Below are 20,712 nucleotides of genomic sequence, written 5' to 3'. Positions count from 1 at the left end.
TTAGGAGAGGAAGACAACATTTACACACAGAGAACCAATAATTTTTCTCTTAGAAAACCACTCTGCAGCAGTGAGACTGAGGGTGTACGCCTTGGAGTGGAGCCTATTAGCAGCATTACCATATTAATGATTTAAAGGCTTATGAATGCTAAGAATGTAAGAGGTCAGTCTGGCCCATGGCCAGGACTCAACCCACTGCCTGCCCACGGTGAATAATCCGTTTCACAGTCCGTTTGTTAAACAGTGTACCAGAACACGGGGGGATATGGGGTTACAATATATGTTGACTACACAGTCAAATGCCATCGCTTTGCGGGAAGGGTGTGGAGACGCAGTTGTTGCCTGCGCATGGAAGATTTGCAGAGAGATACATCTCTGTTGTGTAAAATGATTTCATTGTGGTGTCCCGTCTCTGTACTGAATAGGGACTTTATATTACATGGGGCCTGTATGATCTGTCAGGAATAGGGCTCAGCTCTAAGCAGTCAAAAGCTTTTTATCTCAGGACAGCATCTTGGTTAATATGGAAGGCAGTTATACTAAAAATGCTGTATAAACAAGGAGGCTGACCATTTCTGTATGAAAAGACTTAAGATGAACTACAGATAGAGCAAGACAGATATAAACGTCTTTTTTAAAAATTTACATTTCCTCACTCCCCCCACCCCCTTTCCTCAGTCATTAAGTATTTTTGGTTTGAATGTGACCAAAGGGAGCCTGGAAAAGGTGACGGAAGGCCTCAAGAGGACCAACATAACAGGTCACATGTGTGAAGGGGTCACCAGAGCAAGTGACAGAAAAATAGCAGATGGAACCGAGTGCTTGAAGCTGGTGACATTAGGTAATGACATCAGACACAGAGAAAAGTTTAGATGAAAGAAAACTGGAGCAGTGCAAAAAGTGCTGAGAGCTTCCAAGTGAAAACCAGAATGTAGCAGTAGGAATTTTATGGGGAAATAAAACCAAAAAAACAAACACACACCAAAACCAAACAACAACAAAAAAACCCCAAACAAACAAACAAACAAAAAAAAAAAACAAAAACCCAAAACCTAAATCCCAACCCTTTGGAGAGGTAGAAGGCATGGAAACAAAAGTGATTTATCCATTAGGTTACTGCTGCCTTTAGTAGTTGCTGATGCTGCCAGTGACAAAACCTGCTTTGTTTTCACTGATCACAACTCTTGTGAAAACTGAACACAGTGCCATGTCAGGGCCAGATAAGACTAGTATGAATTGAGAGAATTCTTTACTGAATTCAGTGGTCACAGAGATTGAACTATTAACGGCTGTACTTTTCTCAGCTAGATGAAATTCTGATCTTAGTGTATTTTGAAAAAAATGCTTATAATGATGAGGAAAACCAGCTTGATCATTCCATCCAAAGATGAAATGGTCTTTCTGGGAGACCGGAATAACTAGCTATTTGCAGCAACTATTTAGAAATTTCTGATTTCAGATAAAAAGGGTTTATTTTTGAATAATCAATTGTCTCTGAAAATACCTCAGTTATTCTGGAAGATAATGACTTTTATTTGGAAAGCATGATCACTCAGGGAGTTGAGTGCAGATTAGAACAGTATTCTGCAACTGTTCTAGGCAGCTTTTCTAGGTAACAAAAACAGCTTTTCTAGCTTTTCTAAATGAGCAAGAAATCAGGAAAGCTGCTGCTGGGAGAACAACTAAATTAAGCATGTTTGGCACAGGAATCACTGTAATGACGCCATTTGTACTTCAGCTTTTCAGGAATAAAACAGGGAGTACAGCAGACTTCAGTTTTACTAGCTCAATAATGAATCAGTAGACCTTATACTTAAAAAAGATAATTTATCGTATTCTTGCTTATTCTTTCATGATTTTTGAGATGGGGGAAGAGCATTTGAAAACACTACTTATTAAGAGCAGCAACAAAACAAGTCACATACCTGTGCAAGGGAAAATGCTTTATAATTAGAAGAGCTTCTAACATAAAGGATTATAGACTTCACAGTGTAATTACAAAATGTGTCAGAAATAATTATACCTGACTTTTTAGAGCTTCTTAGATGTCCGATATTTCTCTGGGTCTATAATAGACTGACTATCCACATTATTAAGCTACTGTTTTCTTAAACACAGTAGTTGTCTGAGGATCTAAGTTTGTTTTTTTTTTTTTTAAACACAGAACAGAATCACAATCAACCTGTGACAATAGTTACATTACTTTAAAAAAACCCAAACCTAACCTATACATAATGTATGCTAATTATTAAAGCAGACTTTTTAGAAAACTGATGATCAATCAACTTTCCATGTTAGAACTGCATAGAATTCATTATTCTGATTCTGGAGTCTATTTAAACATACTGTATTTCTAGTGTTCCATTTCATTAGCTGTTTTATAAAACAGCTAACAGTATTATTTCAATGTTCTCTTTCAAGTGATAATATTAATAAATATTCCTAACCAAGAACACATGAGGAGTGGAGCCTACTATGAATGATTCAGACTGATGGGTGACCTTACAAATACCATACTTGAGATTGAAGTTAGTTAATAGTTTGTATCATGACAACTGAAATTATTAACCATCCTGTGTATGACTGGATTTGTCTCTGCAAAAACAGCTGTGAAAAGCCATTCAGAAAACACTCTGAAAGATTTGTTTCCAATTTTACTGGTCACCTATAGCAAAGAAAGCTTGGTTTTCGATTTTTACTTTTAGTATTCCATGATTGTGGTAGGTTAACCTTGGCTGGCTGCCAGGTGCCCACCAAGCCAGTCTCTCTCAACAGGACATGGGGAGAAAAGATGAAAAAGCTGTGGGTTGAGACAGAGACAGGGAGATCACTCCCCAGTTACTGACACCAGCAAAACAGACTCAACCCAGGGAAGATTAATTTAATTTATTGTCAATTAAAAATAGAGTAGGATGGTGAGAAAAAAAAAACAAAACTAAAACCACCTTCCCTCCATCCCCTTTTCAAACTCAACTTCCTTCCTTCATCACCAACTCTATCTACTCTCCCTGGCCCCAAGTGGGGAAGGGAAGTGGGAGTCATGGTCAGTCCACACCAGTTCTTCTCTGCTGCTCCTTCCTTCTCACACTTTTCCTCTGCTCCAGTGTGGGTCATCCCACAGGATACAGTCCTTCAGGAACTGCTTCCCAGTGTGGATCCTTTCCGTGGGGTACAGTCCTTCAGGACCCGACTGCTCCAGTGTGGGTCCCCCACAGGTCACTGGTCCTGCCAGAAATCCGGCTCCTGTGTGGGCTCCTCTTTTGCCAGGAATCTGCTCATGCACAGACTCCCCAGAGGCTGCATCTTCCTTCAGGGCACGTCTACCTGCTGTGGCATGGGGTCATCCAGGGGCTGTAGTGGGCATATCTGCTCCACTGTGGTTCTTCATGGGTACAGGGGCACGACTTCCTCACCATGGGCTGCAGGGGCAGCTCTGCTCCAGCACCCGGAGCACCTCCTCCCCCTCCTCCTTTCCTGACATTGGTGTCTGCAGGACTGTTTCACATTTCCCTCAGTCCTCTCTCTCAGCTGCTGCACAGCATTTTTTACCCTTTTTAAATTATGTTTCCAGAGGCATCACCAACTTGGCTGAAGCGCTCAGCTTTGGGCAATGGTGAGTTGACTTTGGAGCCAGCTGGAAGTAGCTCTGTACAAGGCAGAGACAGCCCCTGGTCTCTACTCAGATGTCACCCTCACAGCAACCCCCTCCACCCCCCACTGCCACCACCTTGCCACTAACCCAGTAGTATTTGGTGCTTTTCCATAGCAAGAAGACAGACCTTGGTTCTCCCCCAGGACGGGAACTGCTCTATCATCAAGCTCTGCAAAACTCCCTTAAGCTGAGTACAGGATGTACTTATTACATATAAGTAATACTGACCACATTTGCATGCTATTTTTCCTGAAGGCTAAGTTAAACCTGAACTAGAAAAATCTAATATTTTGCTAAACTGAATTCATATTTCCCTGCAATCAAATGAGCGCTACTGTATCTGTAGGTACATGATTGCAGGGAGTTTTCATGAGGCATTATAAAAGGAGATCCTTGATCCTTACAGTATTTAGTGAAAACTGGAGATTGTCAAAGCTATCCTCTGTACTCTGTAGTCTTTTACAGCTTTGGTAAAAGATGGTGAAAAGCATTCCTTTTGTATGAAAGGAACCACAGTTTGCACAGTTTCTCTGAGACCAGAAAGTGAGTCAGCAGTAAAGAGTTAAGAGTTCAAAGCCACATAATAGTATCCAGTTACTTCACTGCTGCAGTCCAGCATTTGGAAACTGCCAGTGCCAGACCACAGATCCATTAACATTCATTATTATCTCAGGAATAAGTTACTCTGGAAATTAATAGAGATGACATCCAAAGCCACTATTTGGTTTTATTTATTCATGGACAGTGTTCCTTATAATTGGCACCACACATCAGAAAAAACTGCCATCACCGACGCACAATTCTCATCCATCTCAATTTTCACAGCAAGTTAAACTACCAAGCTTGAAAATTGTGAAGTGGTAAAATGCTACCTCTTCCCTTAGCAAAATAACAATCCTCATGTTTATAAATTTCTTAACTGCATATACGACAAGGCAAGGTAGAGAAAGCAGTGAGAAACTTGAAACTCCACAAGGATACTTACTAATACATAAATGAAATGTTATGTTAATCACATTAACACATCCAGTAAAACTTGAGGCACCAAGTCAAAAATATACTTTGTCTTTAAACTTTTTTTGTTTTTAATTAAAGAAGCTTGTGCCTTTAGCTCAAGTGCTATCTCAGAAGGAAGCATGATGAAATGATTTTGAGTTCTTATTCTAGTCAGTTACAAATGATCATATGTAGTTAACTTCACAGTTACTATTCAGAATTACCAACATTTCCTAAATTGTTAACACCTATGTCTCTACTCACTGTAAATCTGAAAATCTTCTAGCTCAAATTCCTGTTTTCCTTTCTTTACCCCTCCCTTCCCTTCTTTGTAGGGAAGGGATTCAGGATATTTCCTAGAGCATATTCCAAATGGTCTAAGGAATTTAGACTCTGTCTTTTTCTCTTCCGCTGGACAGATGATCTTGTAATCCTTTTTTCCTGAAATAATAGGAAGGTGTAAGAAAGCAACAACTTCATGGGTTTATGAAAGGAAGGAAATGGAGTAATGATAAATTATACACACAAAGGAGAGACTAGATTTTTCATTCTAGTCATGAAGAGAGCAACTTTGTTTTGCCTGCAGAACATGAACAGTGCCTGAGTCAACAAGATCGAGTACTTCCAAAAAAATTCCTTTTTTGGTAACTAGAGAGTATGACTTGCTACATTGTTAGCAAGTGATGCAAAGCAACAGGCAAAAACGGCCAGTGCAAGCAAGAAGGCAGTAAACAAGTTTCACACCTTGGACACAACACTGATACCAGCCTTGACTGCAACAGTAACAACTGCAGATTAACTGAGTTTATGGAAAGAAAATTAAAGCTAAAAATGTCAAGTAGAAAAGCTAGCTGCTTCTCTAAATACCTGCAGTTAAGAGCCTGTGCTTTTAGTTTTTCTCTTACTAGGTACTATACACCACTTGTGTATGAAATTTTCTGAAAGGCAGATAATGCTGAAGTTGTTCTTTGTTGTATAACACATACAGCTGAAATAAAAGCTATGCCTCCTAAGCAGTCTGTAAAAAAAAAAAATTTAAAAAATCAAACTGGTTTCAACTTGGAGAATGACAAAATCCTCCAGTTTGACATAAAGCCAAAACAAATCTCTGGAAATAAGTTGGTACAGTAGCAAATATCATCTCCCAAATACTAAGCCTGTGGCAAAATCCAGATTCAGAAGCAGTGAAACAATTTCAGACACAACTTCCAAGACAGTTCTTCCATTTTGAGAAAATATCAAATATTAGTTACTTTGCATTTTGAATTACATGGACATGCTCTGAGATGGAGACTTTGCACCCCACATGACCTTCAGCAGCTCAAATTTTAAGCTGTCAAAGTAGCAGCTGCTTAAAAACACTGCAAATTCATCCTGATCATTTTGAAGCACAGTAGGTTCTCAGTGCCATCGGAACTATAGAGTGTTAGTTCTATAACAATTGCCTTTGGCTATAGAAGGCTGGAATTTGAGATCTGCAGGATTGAGACTTGCAAAAGCGTTTATTACAGATGTTGAAGATGCAATTCACACAAAGCAATATTGAACTATGAAAGTTGTTGGTTTGGTTTGGTTTGGTTTTGTTTTGTTTTTTTTTTTTTTTCTTACACTGTTGGTGCTCTCACTATTAGCAACATAAACACTTTTAGGAATATTACACAGAGTTTGTTTTCAAGAGATGTGCTTGCTTTAATAGAATAAATGTTCCTTAAAAGCTGAAAGAATTAATGATAAAGTCTTTGCACTGCATCAGTTAAATGCAATTCCTTGATAGGGATAGAAGGACATTGGCCAACAGTTACCATGGCAACAATCATTGTGGGGGGGATGGGTGGTGTCAAAAATGCTACGGATGAAGTATAAAACTTCCATTTTAATATAAGTTCTTTCTCATTACTCACAGAGTAGTTTATTGTTTTATTCTGAAGGAAACCTGACCTACAGGCATTCTTCCCTGTGAGAAATTAGGAAAGAACCAGCCCTCCCCTTGCCTGGAACAGTGTGCCCTACCCCCTCCTCCAGCAAACACTCAGTAGAAATTGGGAAAAAAACCCAAGGTTTTTCTTAGCTATCTACTTATTTGTAATACCATTACTGAAGAGGCAGGTGAAGATCTACTGAACTTGTATCCATCAGTCCATTTAACACCTAGATTTAGGCTGCTTTTCATGACAACAGTGATTTGAAAGGTGCAGCTCCAGCTGGATAAATCACTTCCATAAAGTGAAGGTAAAAATATGGACGTGAAGGTGAAATTTGCAGATAAAAGTGTAAGCAATTTCCCACATATTAGTGACATGTGAAGTGAACAGACCCAGCTGACAGGTCAGAATAGGTCCCACCAACCAAAATGCTTGGTCTTTTCAGTCCACCTGATCCTCTTCTAGCAGATTAAATTTTCCTCCAACTGATCAGAGCAGTTGATGCACATAGTTAATGGATTCCTGTCTCAGGAGATGCATGGCAAGCACTGTGGGGGTCACACTGGTCTCTTCCCTTTTGCTTCCACTGCTTTCTTCCCCTGCCCCACTTTTTCATTCTGTCACCAGAGCTTCTCTTCCTAGCTGGCACCTGCTGTCAGGTTAGATGCATCTACCAGTATCTGCTGTCTCCTTAACAGCTTTCAATCTTAACCAAGAATATAACTTCATGAGTAAGCAAATGAAAACCTCAAAAGCCACATCTATGATCAAACAAAGCTGGGCTTTTTCCCTCCAGCAATGGGATTTTGTATTTTGACACAAGATGCCTAACACTGCTCCTTTTCCAGTTTTCTATGCTGTTGAGAAAAAGCTTGCTGGAAGCTGGTCATACTAGCAGTTCACTGAAGTGTGGAAAACATTATGGACAATTCTACCTAAGGATTAAAAACTTTGCCCTTTAATACAGCTTGTTTTGGGAAACTGTAAACCAGCAAATATCCAGTTTAGAGCATATGTACGTTACACAAGACTAGACAATGTCCTGCTCCTCTCTCCTGAACACAGGGGCATCAAAATCCAGCATTTCTTACATGTACCTCAAGCACAACTTGGGATGTAGTGTCATCTTGTAACTGAACAATAAAAACTACAGAAGCGATGGTTTAACCCCCAAAGGAAGCTTCAGCAGGTTACTTGTAAGCCATATTCATAAAACTATGGCAAATGATTCAATACTTCAGGTAGAACTAGACATCAGACCCATTAAAGAAATATATCAGGTTCTTCAACTAGTTTGAACTACACTAACCTGAATTTTCTGTAGATTTGAAGAAAAATATCAAGAGTTATAATTAAATGGTTTTACTTGTTTGAAGGGAAGTAAGGCTAAATCTTAAGGTTCTGCTTAGTAGTTGTACTTTTTCCAATTAGACTTCATGAGTGTAGCCAGTCACTGAACCAGGATTCAGTTGTATATCATGCAGTTCCATTTTTAGCAGGAGTAAATAAGTCCACTTTACCCTTTTGTACCTCAATGCCAGTTGGGTAATAATACCAGCACTGTTAAGGATTAAAACCCAAAAGGAGCCCTCCCTCCCGCCCCCCACCTTACAGCCCAGTCTGTTCAGAAGGCAAGTAGACAGCCATGAAAAAAACCAACCAAACTATGTTTTGATCAGTGCAAGAAATATTCCACTGTTTATGAAGTGTGTAAGTTTCCAAGTATACTTATTTTGAGTATATAGGATACTACATTTTGAGTTGCTGGGGCAAAAAATCTGCCCTCCCTTCTTTTGCCAAACTCTGACATTAGCCACCCATCCTTTTGCTGTGTTAAGAGCCTGTGAACACCAAATACTTGTTTTATGACTAAGGCCTACAAGCATTCCCAAATGGGAAAAATGTTAGTTCACATCAGCGGACATCCCCCTACTATAACATCATTACAATCAAAACTGGGCAAGAAAATGTCTTTAAGCAAAAGGATCCGATATCAGAAGTGCAGCTGTGCTCACTACTCCTGCCTTGATCCTGTACACGTGCCATCTTCATCATATTCACCCATCAACTGCAACATATATGTTCCAGTATAGAGAAGAAACTGTCCAGTTATTTGTGCTGCATGGGACATTAGCTGAAGCACCTTCCTAGAAGAAAAGCCATTTGTTTAAAAAAAAAAAATAATCAGCAGCAGGATGACAATACCCCTTTCTCCCCCACCCATAACACCTTTAGGATGAGTTAGGTAGATATATCCAAGAACTTTCTCATTCATTCTCAGTCATTTTTTCTAAAGAAGGTACAAAAATACTTCTATGACCACTGATTAACAGAAAACTATTGACATGTTGGCAGAACCAGAAAACACACTTAAAGCAGGCTGTCATCCTATTAGACATTTAGAGGCCTCTTGCAAAGCCACCACTCAAACTACCTAAGCACCACTGAAGACAACTTTGCCTGGGAACTCAGCAGCATTCCTGCAGCATGAATTCACCTACTGTATCACCTTTAGGCCATTCACTAATACAACACTGCATGTATCTCCAAGCTACAGACCAAACTGGATTGGATCTGAAGCTAAACAACCATGTTACAGTGGATGCCCAGCAGCAAAACAAGTGAAGCCAGGCAAATTAATGCTGTCCAAGCTGGAAGCCTTAAGAATTCTCAGTTCACAACTACTCAGTTTCTTAAAGATTTAGGAAGTATCAACATTCAAACGTATAATATTGTGTGAGAATCAGTACAAATCCATCAAGTAATATCAAGTAAGCAGAGGTCTACAATATAGACTGTGAATCACCACAGGGGAATAGAGATCATTATATTTGAATGGTCATTAACTTAATCATAACTGCATCTTCCTTCCATTCTCCAAGAAACTGCAGGGACATCAGTACCAAGAGCTATATTCAAGCCTCATCCTCTGAAAGTTAAGTAGGCCCTAATAAGTATGAAGCTGATGCACTGGGGGAAGTGGTATGTGAGAATCGGAACAATTTCAAAACTGGAAAGGGATCAGTTTCTGAAGATGCAGAAACCAGACCAGCCTTTCTCTTCTGCAAAAAAAGGGGAAAGATTTTCTAAATTCCTCTCCGAGAAAACATGCAGCTGTGAACCCTCCATTGCAATTCACTTCTCCTTTGAGTTCTAGCAGAGAAAGCACAGTCTTCTTCCTATAAATTATTTTTTTTCCACTGTGATGAAAGAAGGTTTGCAGTCAAAATCTGGTGCTTCAAGAGTAGAATACCCTGTACTTAGAAACTGGGAAGCCTTTGAAAAGCACTGAACCTCTTATCCATGCCTCCCACGCATATGCCATTTCAGTATATCCTTCCCTCCACCAGATAGTACAGGCCAAGGAGCTTTATAGTTGTAAAGAAAGCTGCACCTGGTACCAAGCTTTTGAGCAGCTGCAGTGTGTCACTTGCACACAAGAGCAGTTGCCACTTAAGCCATGGAGCAAGTTATTTGTTGAACTGGACATTTGATCCTTCAGCTGGACACTACAGGGAGAAACCGTTAGGGGAAATGCACTAATGGGATCTGGCAGGCTTTGAGCCCCTCCCACTGATGAACAACTGCAGCGTTCTAAAGTCCTTTCCCTTCACACTCCACAGGTGGGCTCGGGAGAGGGCATCACAGTTCATGATTTGGAACTCATTAGCAGAGGGACTACACCAAGAACCTAACATAGTCTGTCTCCAATTTCAACAGCAAGTTGAGACAGGTCACCTCACAGTTGTGTTCAAGAGTACCCGAGGTTATCTCTTCCATCACCCCTGTTCTTTGCTAGCAGACTATCTTCCCACCCTGACACTGGCACTTCCCTTACAGCTCAACTCTGTAACATAACAGTGCTTCCAGAAGAACTCCACAGCTACTTCAGCTGTTTGCCAGCACCACTCCTTTCTCACCAGCTGCCTCGCGTTGGCAGGGAGGCGGAACTGTCACTTCAAACTCTCCTTAGCAGTGCAAGTTCCAGTGCTGATACTAATCTCCATAGCAGATAGCCAGAAATCAGAGTTTGTTCTGGCTCAAGAGACTTGACAAACATAGGAACTGGAAGAGTGCAGCTGTTCAAGGGTAAATCTTCTCTTTGAAGAAACCCTAATGAAGCCAGTGTTACAGGTGGACATAGCATATAGCTGGACAATCACAGCAGCATGACCAGAGAGATGAGTCTTATCTACAGTCACACCAGCTGTAACCTGAAAGATTAAGCAAGAGACCACCTAAGTAGAGTGGGAGAGGTCAGTCAGACTGACAGACAAAATTAGCATTACAATGCTTAATACCTGCATCTTAAGACAAGGGACTATATGAAGACTTCAAACTATATGTTGCTCAGGGGAAGCAAAAACCTCACTTAGGCATATACACCTGTGCTCTGTACAGAGCAGATCTGGTCTTCAGGTAATAAAATGCAGCAACATCACTCTGCTGCACCTCAACCAGAACTTGAAAGGTCAGGTAGAGAAATTCAGGGCTGCAGCTTAAACAGCTGTCAAAGCATGGCACCTCTGTGAAGGTCTCTGAACTGAGAAGTTTTCTTCAACCAGGGCAGGACACAGATAGTTTTGACAAGGCACAGACTTTCAACACACTGTTGAAAGCAGTGGACAGTACAGGCGTTATTTTGCCCCTGCATAAAACAGTATTTCCTGACAGCCAGTTCTACCTAACTCACAACCTACCACAGACTAGTCCTGCAGGAGACAGTGGTCCTTGTTAGGCTCCATTGATTTGCTTAGAGACCAGTTGGCTTAAAGACAGTGACATCAGAGTCTGAACTACAAATGACAAGTTCACATTAAGACAGAAGATTGTCATATCTCTTCAATTTTCCTTCGCCTCCATGTAGCTCAGGTGGTGAGTCTGGCAGCCAGGTATTGCAAAGCCTGAGCAAGCTTTAAGAGCCCTGCCATTAGATCTCAAATTTCTCTCATTTCACCCCCTTGAAGACCCCCTTTCAAGGAGTCCGATGCTTCTTCCTCAGCCTCCTGCATTCTTCAAACAAGTCAAAGAAATCTGGGGAAATTCTCTCAGGAAAACAGAGACTGTACCTACACCTTTACAGTAAACACAAGCTGATAAGAATTTCACCTTGGGGGAAAGTTAAAATTCCACCATAAAAAGCTATAGTAGGATTTTATAAGTCAGCTATCTACTTCACAAAGGAAGATTCATCATATTTGTCAGTATGCATGAATTAATAAAAACCCCTAAGTTTATAAACACACCTGCTTGACAGAACCAATAAGCAAACCCAGATTTTACATTAACACATATGCCTGATCAGTAGTGAAAACATACTTACCGCAATACACTTTTTGCTCCCATACATTTGATGTCATATGAGACAGAGTAGATCTCATAGAAAGTTGCCTTGATGTTTAAGCATCCAATAAAATCCTTAGGGTTCAGCTTGTACAGATCAAATGTGATGTTAGCTACTCCCATTTTCTTCTTCTGTCTCAGAGCAGCAACTCCATTTCTTGTCTAATTTATAAAGAGGGAGAGAGACAATTTGTACCATGAAGGAGGAAACTACAATGTATCAGCTAACAGTGCAGCTCTTTAGAGGCAGCTTGCTTATTAATTTTGAGGCTAGTTCTTGATCAGTTCTAAATTAGAATTACAAGCACAGAGAAAAGCAATTCTGTAGCTCAGGCAATTTTGTTCAAGTCCTGACCAGGCTTCTGAAGCCATTCCAAGCAGGCACAGAAGTTCTGGAGTGACATAGCACTTCCTGAATATTTCTCTTCTGTAATACAGCTTCTTCAGAGTATACTGAAGCCACAGGTAATGACACTGGACAGTGTCATTTCTGCCATTTAATTATCCTGATGTGTTCCAGCTGCTAGCTGAGGCAGCACAGTTAGTCCACACAAACAGGCCACCAAATAACCAGGATGACATTAGGTCCTTCCATTTAGGAAGGAACACAATACTGATGAGCACTCTTAGAGATAGTTGCTAAGATGTCTGTGAAAACTCAGGTCCTCATTTCAAATCCTGGCTCATAACACCTCTCTTTCTTCCTACTAAAAAAGTAACACAGGAAGGGAACCACTACTGATTAGGCCTAGGGTTTAATACTGAGTTTTTTAGAGAAAAAGCAAAGGAGGAGCATGGAACGTCCTCTTCCACCTCAAATCCAGATTCCTTTATTGAAAGCAGCTCTAGCCTGCTTCAGGGCTGACAGTGATGTTTTGGGGATCGCTTTCTTCGACAGGAAAAAAGAACAACAACAAAAAAGAAAATAGTAAAAAAGACCCATATTTACAGAGACATCTAGTGGATACATGGGATATTCTGCTCAGCACATTCCACTCAAGGTTAATGACTTAGCAGCTGCCAAGCTGTTTTTTTCATGCTAAATGAAGCAAGAAAGTTGTGTAAGACTGGGCCTTTTTGTACTTGCCACCCCAGCGCTCAGACAGGGCCATGATAAATCAGACCAAGTTAAACATGGTACTGTATCATTAGCCAGCAATTTTATGCCTGTTTTACTTTGATAGCCTCCAAGCTCCAGCAGCAGGCCCCCCTATCAAGAACTGTTTTGGACGCTTACAAGTAGTTGGCATGCTTGGTAGAGTATCCTGCCCCCATTAGCACCCAGAATATTTGGATAAAGCATGACAGAGGCTGTGCTACACTCTAGACGATTTGTGAAGCTGCTTCAGTCCTTCTGCTGTCATTCAGCACATCCTGAAGGGGAGCAGCATTCAAACTTGTGCTGCTGCCATGCCACACAGGGCAGAGGGGAAAGGAGCAAGGTGGAGTCATACCCTGACCACAGCTTCTTTTCTGCTGATAGAGCTCGTGGCCCAGATGCAGCAGGTTGATAAGCCAGTGAAGTATCTTGGGGAAAAAAAAATGTACAAACTGCCCATCTGGCAGCATAAGACTGAGAAAACAGAACCACACAACCGAGCCATTTGTGTACAAACAGAAAATGGCAGGCCTGCTGCAGCTCCTCAGCTAGCTCTGCACCTGGTAGAAGAAATTTTGATGCCAACTTTCTAGCAACAAATTTTTCATGGAAAGACAATTAGGAGTCTGACTCTATCTTATTTATGTACAGATGACTATTCCCCCACAAAACCACAAACTGGACATTGAATTGGTACAATTAGAAGGCCAAAGCTAGCTGACCTTAAAAGTTTTTAAAATATCTTGAAGCATGTACACTAACATTAGGTTTTGATGACATTTTTTATCTGTTTGCAAGATTAAACACCAGCATTTTTCTAACCTTCATTAAGCCATCACTGTATTCACAAGGCAAAACTTGGTTTACATTGCTTAAATTGGGCATTTTTCTCCTCTGAAAGCTAACCTTTAAAGACATTGTATTTTTAACTTCATGTAGTCATAGTGCTAGTTTTCCTTATGTTACAAAAAGATTAAAGAACAAAGTTATTTGAGGCTTTCCAAAAGCAGGGGATTTCCCCTATAAATACTTTTGGTTGTAATATTTCATTTCAATTCTTGGCAGATCTTTGCCAACAGTTCTATAGGCGCAAAAAACCCCAACTTGATTTCTCATCCGGGAAGACTCAACAAGGATATGATACTTTGCCTTCTTTAGGGGAAGTTTTCTTCCTCTTCTCCTCTTTCCAACAATTTTAGCAGTCACAGACATTCTTCCATCTGCTTCTACTCAAGTGAGAGAGAAGCAGCCAACACTTACTTGTGTCCATTTCTGTCCTTTTTCTAGAACCATGAAGTGTGTATTATCATCCAGGGACTTGAAGAACTCTTCTGTGTCCACAACCGTGCCATCTTCCTCCAAAACTAGAGTCACTATTCCAGCAGATATAAGGAAAGCATCTAAAGTCTGCAAAAAAACCAGTAGACTTTAGCATTCAAAAGAGGGCCCATCATTTCATATTAAGACTTGCTTATTTGACACTCTCCTGAACTTCTCCAGTAATGATTTTTAGAAGCACAGAAGTCTGTGGGTTGCCTTTCTGGGATATTGTACTTCACTAAGTTTCATCCAGATTGGAATGTTTGCTATACCTTGCTGATGAGCTCTTGCAGACTGCTTGCAACAATTCCTTTCCGGCTGCTTCGGGAGGCATTGGACACACGGAAAGGTCGCCCTGCAGGCATGAGAGGAGGGAACAGGGTCTGTTTTGTTACTGTTCCCACAGATGCTCCCATGGATACCAAAGATCTAAGACAAATAAAAATACAGCATAATTATAAAAATAGTAATGTCAAGTACTACAAGGAGGAGGAGGACAGTTTAGTGACGTAAGCACATTATACGAGTAATTCACAGGTCACGTTAGACTCATGGAGCTTGCTTTCAAAACTAAATACTACATAGCCCTACAGACATGCTGTCTCTGGACATTCTCTTGCCAGTGACATTTGAAAACATTTCTAAAATTGAAAACATTGCAAGCAGATGTGGGCCACCTCTAGCTCAGCTGATGTCAAGGTCACAATTACAGTGAGGCTGACAGGTTTTAACACTAAACTAGAAAGGCAGCAGCTCTTACTGCATTCAGCCACCTAGATCATTCTCTTTACCTGCAAGATAAACACTCAATGAGATAACACACGACTGCTTTCAACTGTTTAAGATATGAGTTTGTTTTAGGAAGACAGAACATATTGCCCATATCCAAAAATACCCAGCACCAGAACACGAGTGGAGCTTTTTTATATAGTCATGTTTGATTTCCAAACAGACGAGACATTTATCTTATAATATCTACAGCCTATAAAACTTCATCTAGTTTTGAAAAAAAAAAAAAAAGAATAATCGCAAAATAAGACTTGTTTGTGCCCTAGTGTATCAAAATAAGTAAAATGAAATTAAAATTAAGATCAAAGTACATAAAAGCATAGCATTGGAGCAGGCTGCCAGAGAGGCTGGGAGAAATCAAACACTTTCAGGAAGAGGTTTTATATTTCCCTGGGCAACAACATGTTTTAATAGTGATTCTTTATGTTTCCTTAGGTGAACCAAGCACATAACACTGGCAACTGCCTACTGCTACACTCAGGTATGGACCTGTTCCCATCTACATCTAGTGACAAGACTTTGCTGCCAAATTACACTGATTAATTCAATAGCCAGCTTGCAAAAATCACCCTCTGCATGACACCTGGAAAGGACTGATCTCTAACAAGTCTTTTAAAGGGAGACAAAATTTTGGCTCCCACATTCCTGGACTTTACCCACTGTATACCTTTTACTCCTTGAAACTGAATTGCACAGGGGTCAGAAAGGGATGCATCCCCAGTTTTGTTCTCCCATAGGTGTAAAAGGTCAGATTTATATAGAAAAATCTATTCTCAGACACTTTTACAGAGGAGGAGGGAGTGAACTGGCAGTCTCCGCAGCCAGAGAGTGAACACAAATTCCTAGAACAATGATGAAATTATATAAAGTTACTCAACTAATAATGTCCCAGTCACACCTTTTGTGCAAGTCCACATTGGCCTGGGAGAATAACAATCTTCTCCAAGCCTCTTACCCGGTCTTTATATTTTTGGGATGCATGCCTAGAAAGTAATTTTTGTGCCTCACGAGTTTTCAGCTGTTAATTTATTTCCTGCTCTCACTCTGAACTGCTCTTCCACAGAGGTTTGAGCTATTGCCTTTCCTCTGTACATCAAAGTTTACCTTCCTCAAAACTTCAGCATTATTGGAGCTTTTCTTTCTTTTTAGAGAGGGATGTTCAACAGTTTTATTCTAGCTCAAGCTAGTATCTTCTTGGTAGTGCTGTCTCAACACTAGGGCCCTGGCTTTCAACAGTTTGATTTATACACACACGGCTGGTAGAAATCTCTCTCTCTGTAGCAAAGCTGGTGAGGGTGAGCAGTCAGTATGGTTTTCAGGAGACAGGCACTGTTTCAAATTAAAGAGATAATAAGCATCTTTCTCCTGGAGAAGGGTCAAGACAGGGAAGAGGATAAGGTGACAGAGTAGCACCGACAAAGGCATTGAAGCTCCACAGAAGGGAAGTGTGCTAGGACAGGGCGTGTCTGTTAATCTCTTCACTGACTAAATTAATTATAGTCACCCTATCATCCCACCAGCCTGTGGGCAGCTCCCACTGAATCACTCAAGCCTTTCCTCAGATAGGAAGCCTGCTCATCTACCTCAGGGATGGTGACTCCACAGGGCACCCTGATGTAAGAAAGTGCAATGGTCAGGATTAAAGAGACAGCGCCTTCAGAGCTAGTTATATCCTGTGCCCCCTCACATGTTTAAAAACTAGCATGTTTATATAGAATATACAGAATATATAGAATTATACAGAATAGTTACTTGAGTGGTACATTTGACAGTACGGCCAAGTTTGGTTTTGTTCTTTGTGAGGACAGAAAATACTAGTCCTATTGAACAGTTTTCTTTCCCATTACTTAAGCCAAGTTGTCATTCACAAAAGACAAAGCATAAGGAAAAAAGCCGAAACATACATCCTGATACAGAAAGAAGAATGTTAGGGGCACAGCTCCAGGTCATGACTTGAGCTAACAGACTCCACCTCAGACATTAGCACAGCCACCTATACAAGCCATATTTTGCAGTTCTGAGCAGAAGTTTCTTCATGATTTGAGATCAATCACCTCACTCTGCTGCCTAGTTCTAAAAGATGTAAAAAGTCAGAGGAAAAAAACCCCACAAACAGATTCATAAACCAAGACTTTGTTTAGGTTCACCAGACAGTCACTTAGGAGACCAAGTCTTAGGAAGTTATTTAACATTGATGCCATTTAAACTACATTTCAATAAAACCAGTCAATATCATCTTTAAACTAAATCTGCTTATGAAGCAGAGTCTGGGCTCCAGTGCAGGCTGAGATTTCAATGAGAAGTACTAGGAAATAAAAGCCAGTGTGATTAGAAAAAGCCACGTAGTATGAATCCTTCCATTTCTTGTCCTATTGCTGAAAGCCTGGTTTTTCTTAGTTTCCCCAATACACAAAGCCACAGACTCGAACAGGCCAGCTTACATAAAAGGGCTCCTAGAAAGATCCGTTTTTGCTGCAGCTGTCCTCAGAAACCAGGCAAACTGATTCCTGATGCAGGGAATCCTCTACTAAGATCGGAGTTACTGAAATGTCCTATCAAAATCTCATCAAGCTAGGTCAGGAAATGAGTGGTGGAGAGGAAAGGAACATACTAAGGTGCTGTCAGTTTTGTTACAAAGTTGAGTGACATGTTAGATACAGACAACTCCACTACTGGTTTAGTATTCTTTAAAGTTAAAAGGATCAAGTCCTAGCTCTTCCCTAAAGGAGAAATGGTCCTACATCAGTGGAAAACACAAAAATATAATCGGAAGAGCAAATATCTTCAAACTCTAGCATCTTGTCCAGTTTGTTTTGTATAACTTCAACCTGCTAGAGAGGGACTCACTGCCCTAGACATTCAGCGTAGTATCAAGGCTGGTGGGAGAGATTATTTTTATTTTTTTAAGAAAACCTGGGGATTAAAAACCTGCCCTGAGCCCTGTACACATATTTCACTCTGTTTGCACTATTCCTTGCATGTTTGTCTAAGAATCTGGTGCAATGGTCTTCAGCCTCACTCAGAAAAATCAACAATTGCACAACACGAGTGGCTTCAGAATATGGCACGGTTTGATTTTTAGGTCAGAGTTCACGCACAAATGACAACGGCAGTAACAGCAAAGCCAAAAAAAAAAAAGTCAGAAATTAGTCAGGAGAGTTGGGGGTCGACCCGGTTTCCCTGCTAAAATCACGGGTATATCGGAACCACAGCGAGGAGGAGATGCGCTTGGGCGGCGTACAGACCCACACCTCTGCGGGTGCGGCCGGCCCACCCGAGACACGGACCAGGAGGCCCGCAGCCGCGCTCCCGCTGCCACGGAGCGGCTCCCCACGGCCCCGAGCCCGCCCCCCCCATCCCCCCACGCGGACACGCCGGCTCCTCGCCCCCAGGGCCGGCAGCTTCGCCGCTGCCCAGCCGGTCACTCCCCGGCCCCGCAGCGCTGCTGCCCTCAGAAGCGCGTCCTCCTCCGGGGCTCCAAAGGCTGCGAGAGCCTGCCTGCCTGCTTCTCCCGGGCCCCACCTCCCCCTCCCCACTCGTGTGTGTGTGTGGGGGGGTCCCCGCACTCACCGCACCAGCGAGCCCACGTACTCCCGCGCCCCCTCCATGGCCGGCCCGGCCGCGGAGCCGCGGGGCCGCGCCGCTTAAGTGCTGCGGGCCGCGCTCCTCCCCGCGGCGGGGCGGCCCCTCCGCGCGCCGGCTGTCCGTCCTTCCCCCGCGGCGGCCCCGGCGCTGGGGCAGCCCGCCACGGCCGGGCCGGGCCTGGCCGGGCCTCAGCCGAGCTGAAAGCTTGGCCGCAGCCCCAACGGCTCCGGGGAAGCGGGGGGGGGGGCAACGACAGGTGCAAGGTAACGCACCTCGGAAAGAGAATATTTCTTCAGGTGCGCTTTGCCTTGTGGTTCACCTGGGAAAGGAGCAAGAAGGGTTTTGCGTAGTGTGTCTGAGTTACATACTATGTATTAGCTTGTTACAGCTAATATAGCAACAGTGGAAGCCAATCTCATTTGGAGCCTCTCATCATTAATCAACAGATTAACTGTCTCAGCTTCTGATTTTAGAGCCTGCAAATAAGCTTACAGCTCAGTGTGGAGGTATTTAGTGTTGTTCCTACAGGCTGGGGAGCAGCAGCTTCTGTTTACTGAGCAGGTACAAAGGCAGCTTTTCCTTTTTATGTATGCCTGTGGGCACAAATACAGTATTTTCTCGTCTCTGAAACCAGGTTCCGTTTCTCAGAGCTGTCCGATTGCTGTTGCAGAGGAGAAACAGAGCCCGGAGCCTCAGAGCCCGGCCCTTGGGCAACAGCCTGAGCTGGGGCCAGCACCTGCACCAGGAAACCCCCTCACTGCTCATCAGGGAAAGGCTCCCCAGGCCCTTGCCACCAGCACTCGGGTCACCCCCAGGGCCAGGAATAGGTAGTCACTTGGATTCCTTTTCCTGTGCCTGCCTGTTCAGGGCAGGAAGAGCCGCTCACAGTACTTCATCACTCTCCAGGCTTCTCTAGCTGGCAGGTTGAAGACAGAAGCTAGGTGTTTTCACTCCTCAGCTTTAGGGCTCTTATCAGCCATTAAAAAGCAAACAACCAACCTTTTAGTCCAGGGCAGTTTGTTTTCTTGGATGGCACCGCTTTCCCAGCCTGGTTCAGCAAAGAGCTCCTTTCCTCAGAACAAAGCTTAGACCAACAAACTTCCTGCTAGGCAACAGCCCAGACTTTTATCTCTTCCTCCCCAGTCTACTTAGGGCTTGCAGGTGTGTGTGGACCCATCTCATATGTTAACCCTTTCTTTTCCTGCTTTCTATGACATTTAGTTTTGTTACAGCTCTGCAATTTGGCCCTGACAACACGTCACAGAGAGGGGGAAATGGGGAACAGTAAGTAGTTGAGTACTGGACTTCAAACAGTCTGTTTTCCTCTGGATTTGTATCTTATGATTGATTGTGGGCCACAGCTGAAGTTATTTATGGAAGTGGCGCATTTGTAGGGAATTCTTACCAAGTGTTTCTCTAGTGTCAAAAAAAGCATATATATACTGCAGCTCTTCCTGCTGTCAAGGGAGAAAATAAGGGAGAGGAAGATGTTTTGTCAGATGGTTTGTCTCTTCCTACCTCTACTTGTGGAGGGTGCCCCTTAGAAACCATACGGAAATTGCAGTAACTTTAAGGATTTTTCCAAACAGGCTGGGATACAAACGTCTGAAGGAGGTGGAAATTTTGGTCTTGCAGAAGCTCAGTTTTCCTCTGGTCATGTGCCTCTTCCCAGACATCTCCACAGAGACATCCAACCAGTGTGGCCAGTGCCAAGCAGCCCCCTAAGGTGACATACCCGATGCAAGGCCTGCCACAGCTCTAAGGTGGGGACAGCATGTTTTTCAAGATCGTGCTCCTCCAGCGGTGTTAGTGCTTCAACTTGCATGACAGTTGTCAGAACTAACACAAATGCAGCTGTTGACTTAAGAGTAATAGGAAAAACGTGTCCTTTTGAAGACTGTCCTGATCTGTAAGGAGAAAAGGGTATTACCTGTAGTTTCACAAGCTACACTAATACCCTCTTTTTTTCTGTGCAAGCAGCACTAAACCATCAGATGGGTAAAATC

At 42.2% G+C, this 20,712-nt stretch overlaps 1 protein-coding gene across 2 annotated transcripts; it reads right to left on the bottom strand.

The window, feature by feature from the left end:
- Positions 1-4,365: 4,365 nt before the first annotated feature.
- Positions 4,366-18,811, bottom strand: CIDEA (cell death inducing DFFA like effector a). Of its 2 annotated transcripts, none has more exons than XM_033010612.2 (5): positions 18,692-18,811; positions 14,605-14,761; positions 14,273-14,419; positions 11,894-12,075; positions 4,366-8,717 (listed from the first exon to the last, which is right to left on the bottom strand). In XM_033010612.2, exons 1-5 carry the CDS (start codon positions 18,727-18,729, stop codon positions 8,585-8,587), a joined length of 657 nt encoding a protein of 218 aa, XP_032866503.2. In that variant the 5' UTR covers positions 18,730-18,811; the 3' UTR covers positions 4,366-8,584. The 2 variants fall into 2 exon arrangements, with proteins under 2 accessions (XP_032866503.2, XP_042654048.1); XM_042798114.1 differs by having other exon boundaries at positions 4,366-5,089.
- Positions 18,812-20,712: the final 1,901 nt, after the last annotated feature.

The sequence above is a fragment of the Tyto alba genome, unplaced genomic scaffold, assembly GCF_018691265.1.
Source record: "Tyto alba isolate M040663 unplaced genomic scaffold, T.alba_DEE_v4.0 Super-Scaffold_27, whole genome shotgun sequence".
NCBI classification, from domain to species: Eukaryota; Metazoa; Chordata; class Aves; order Strigiformes; family Tytonidae; genus Tyto; species Tyto alba.
This window is presented reverse-complemented; position numbering and strand designations above follow the sequence as displayed.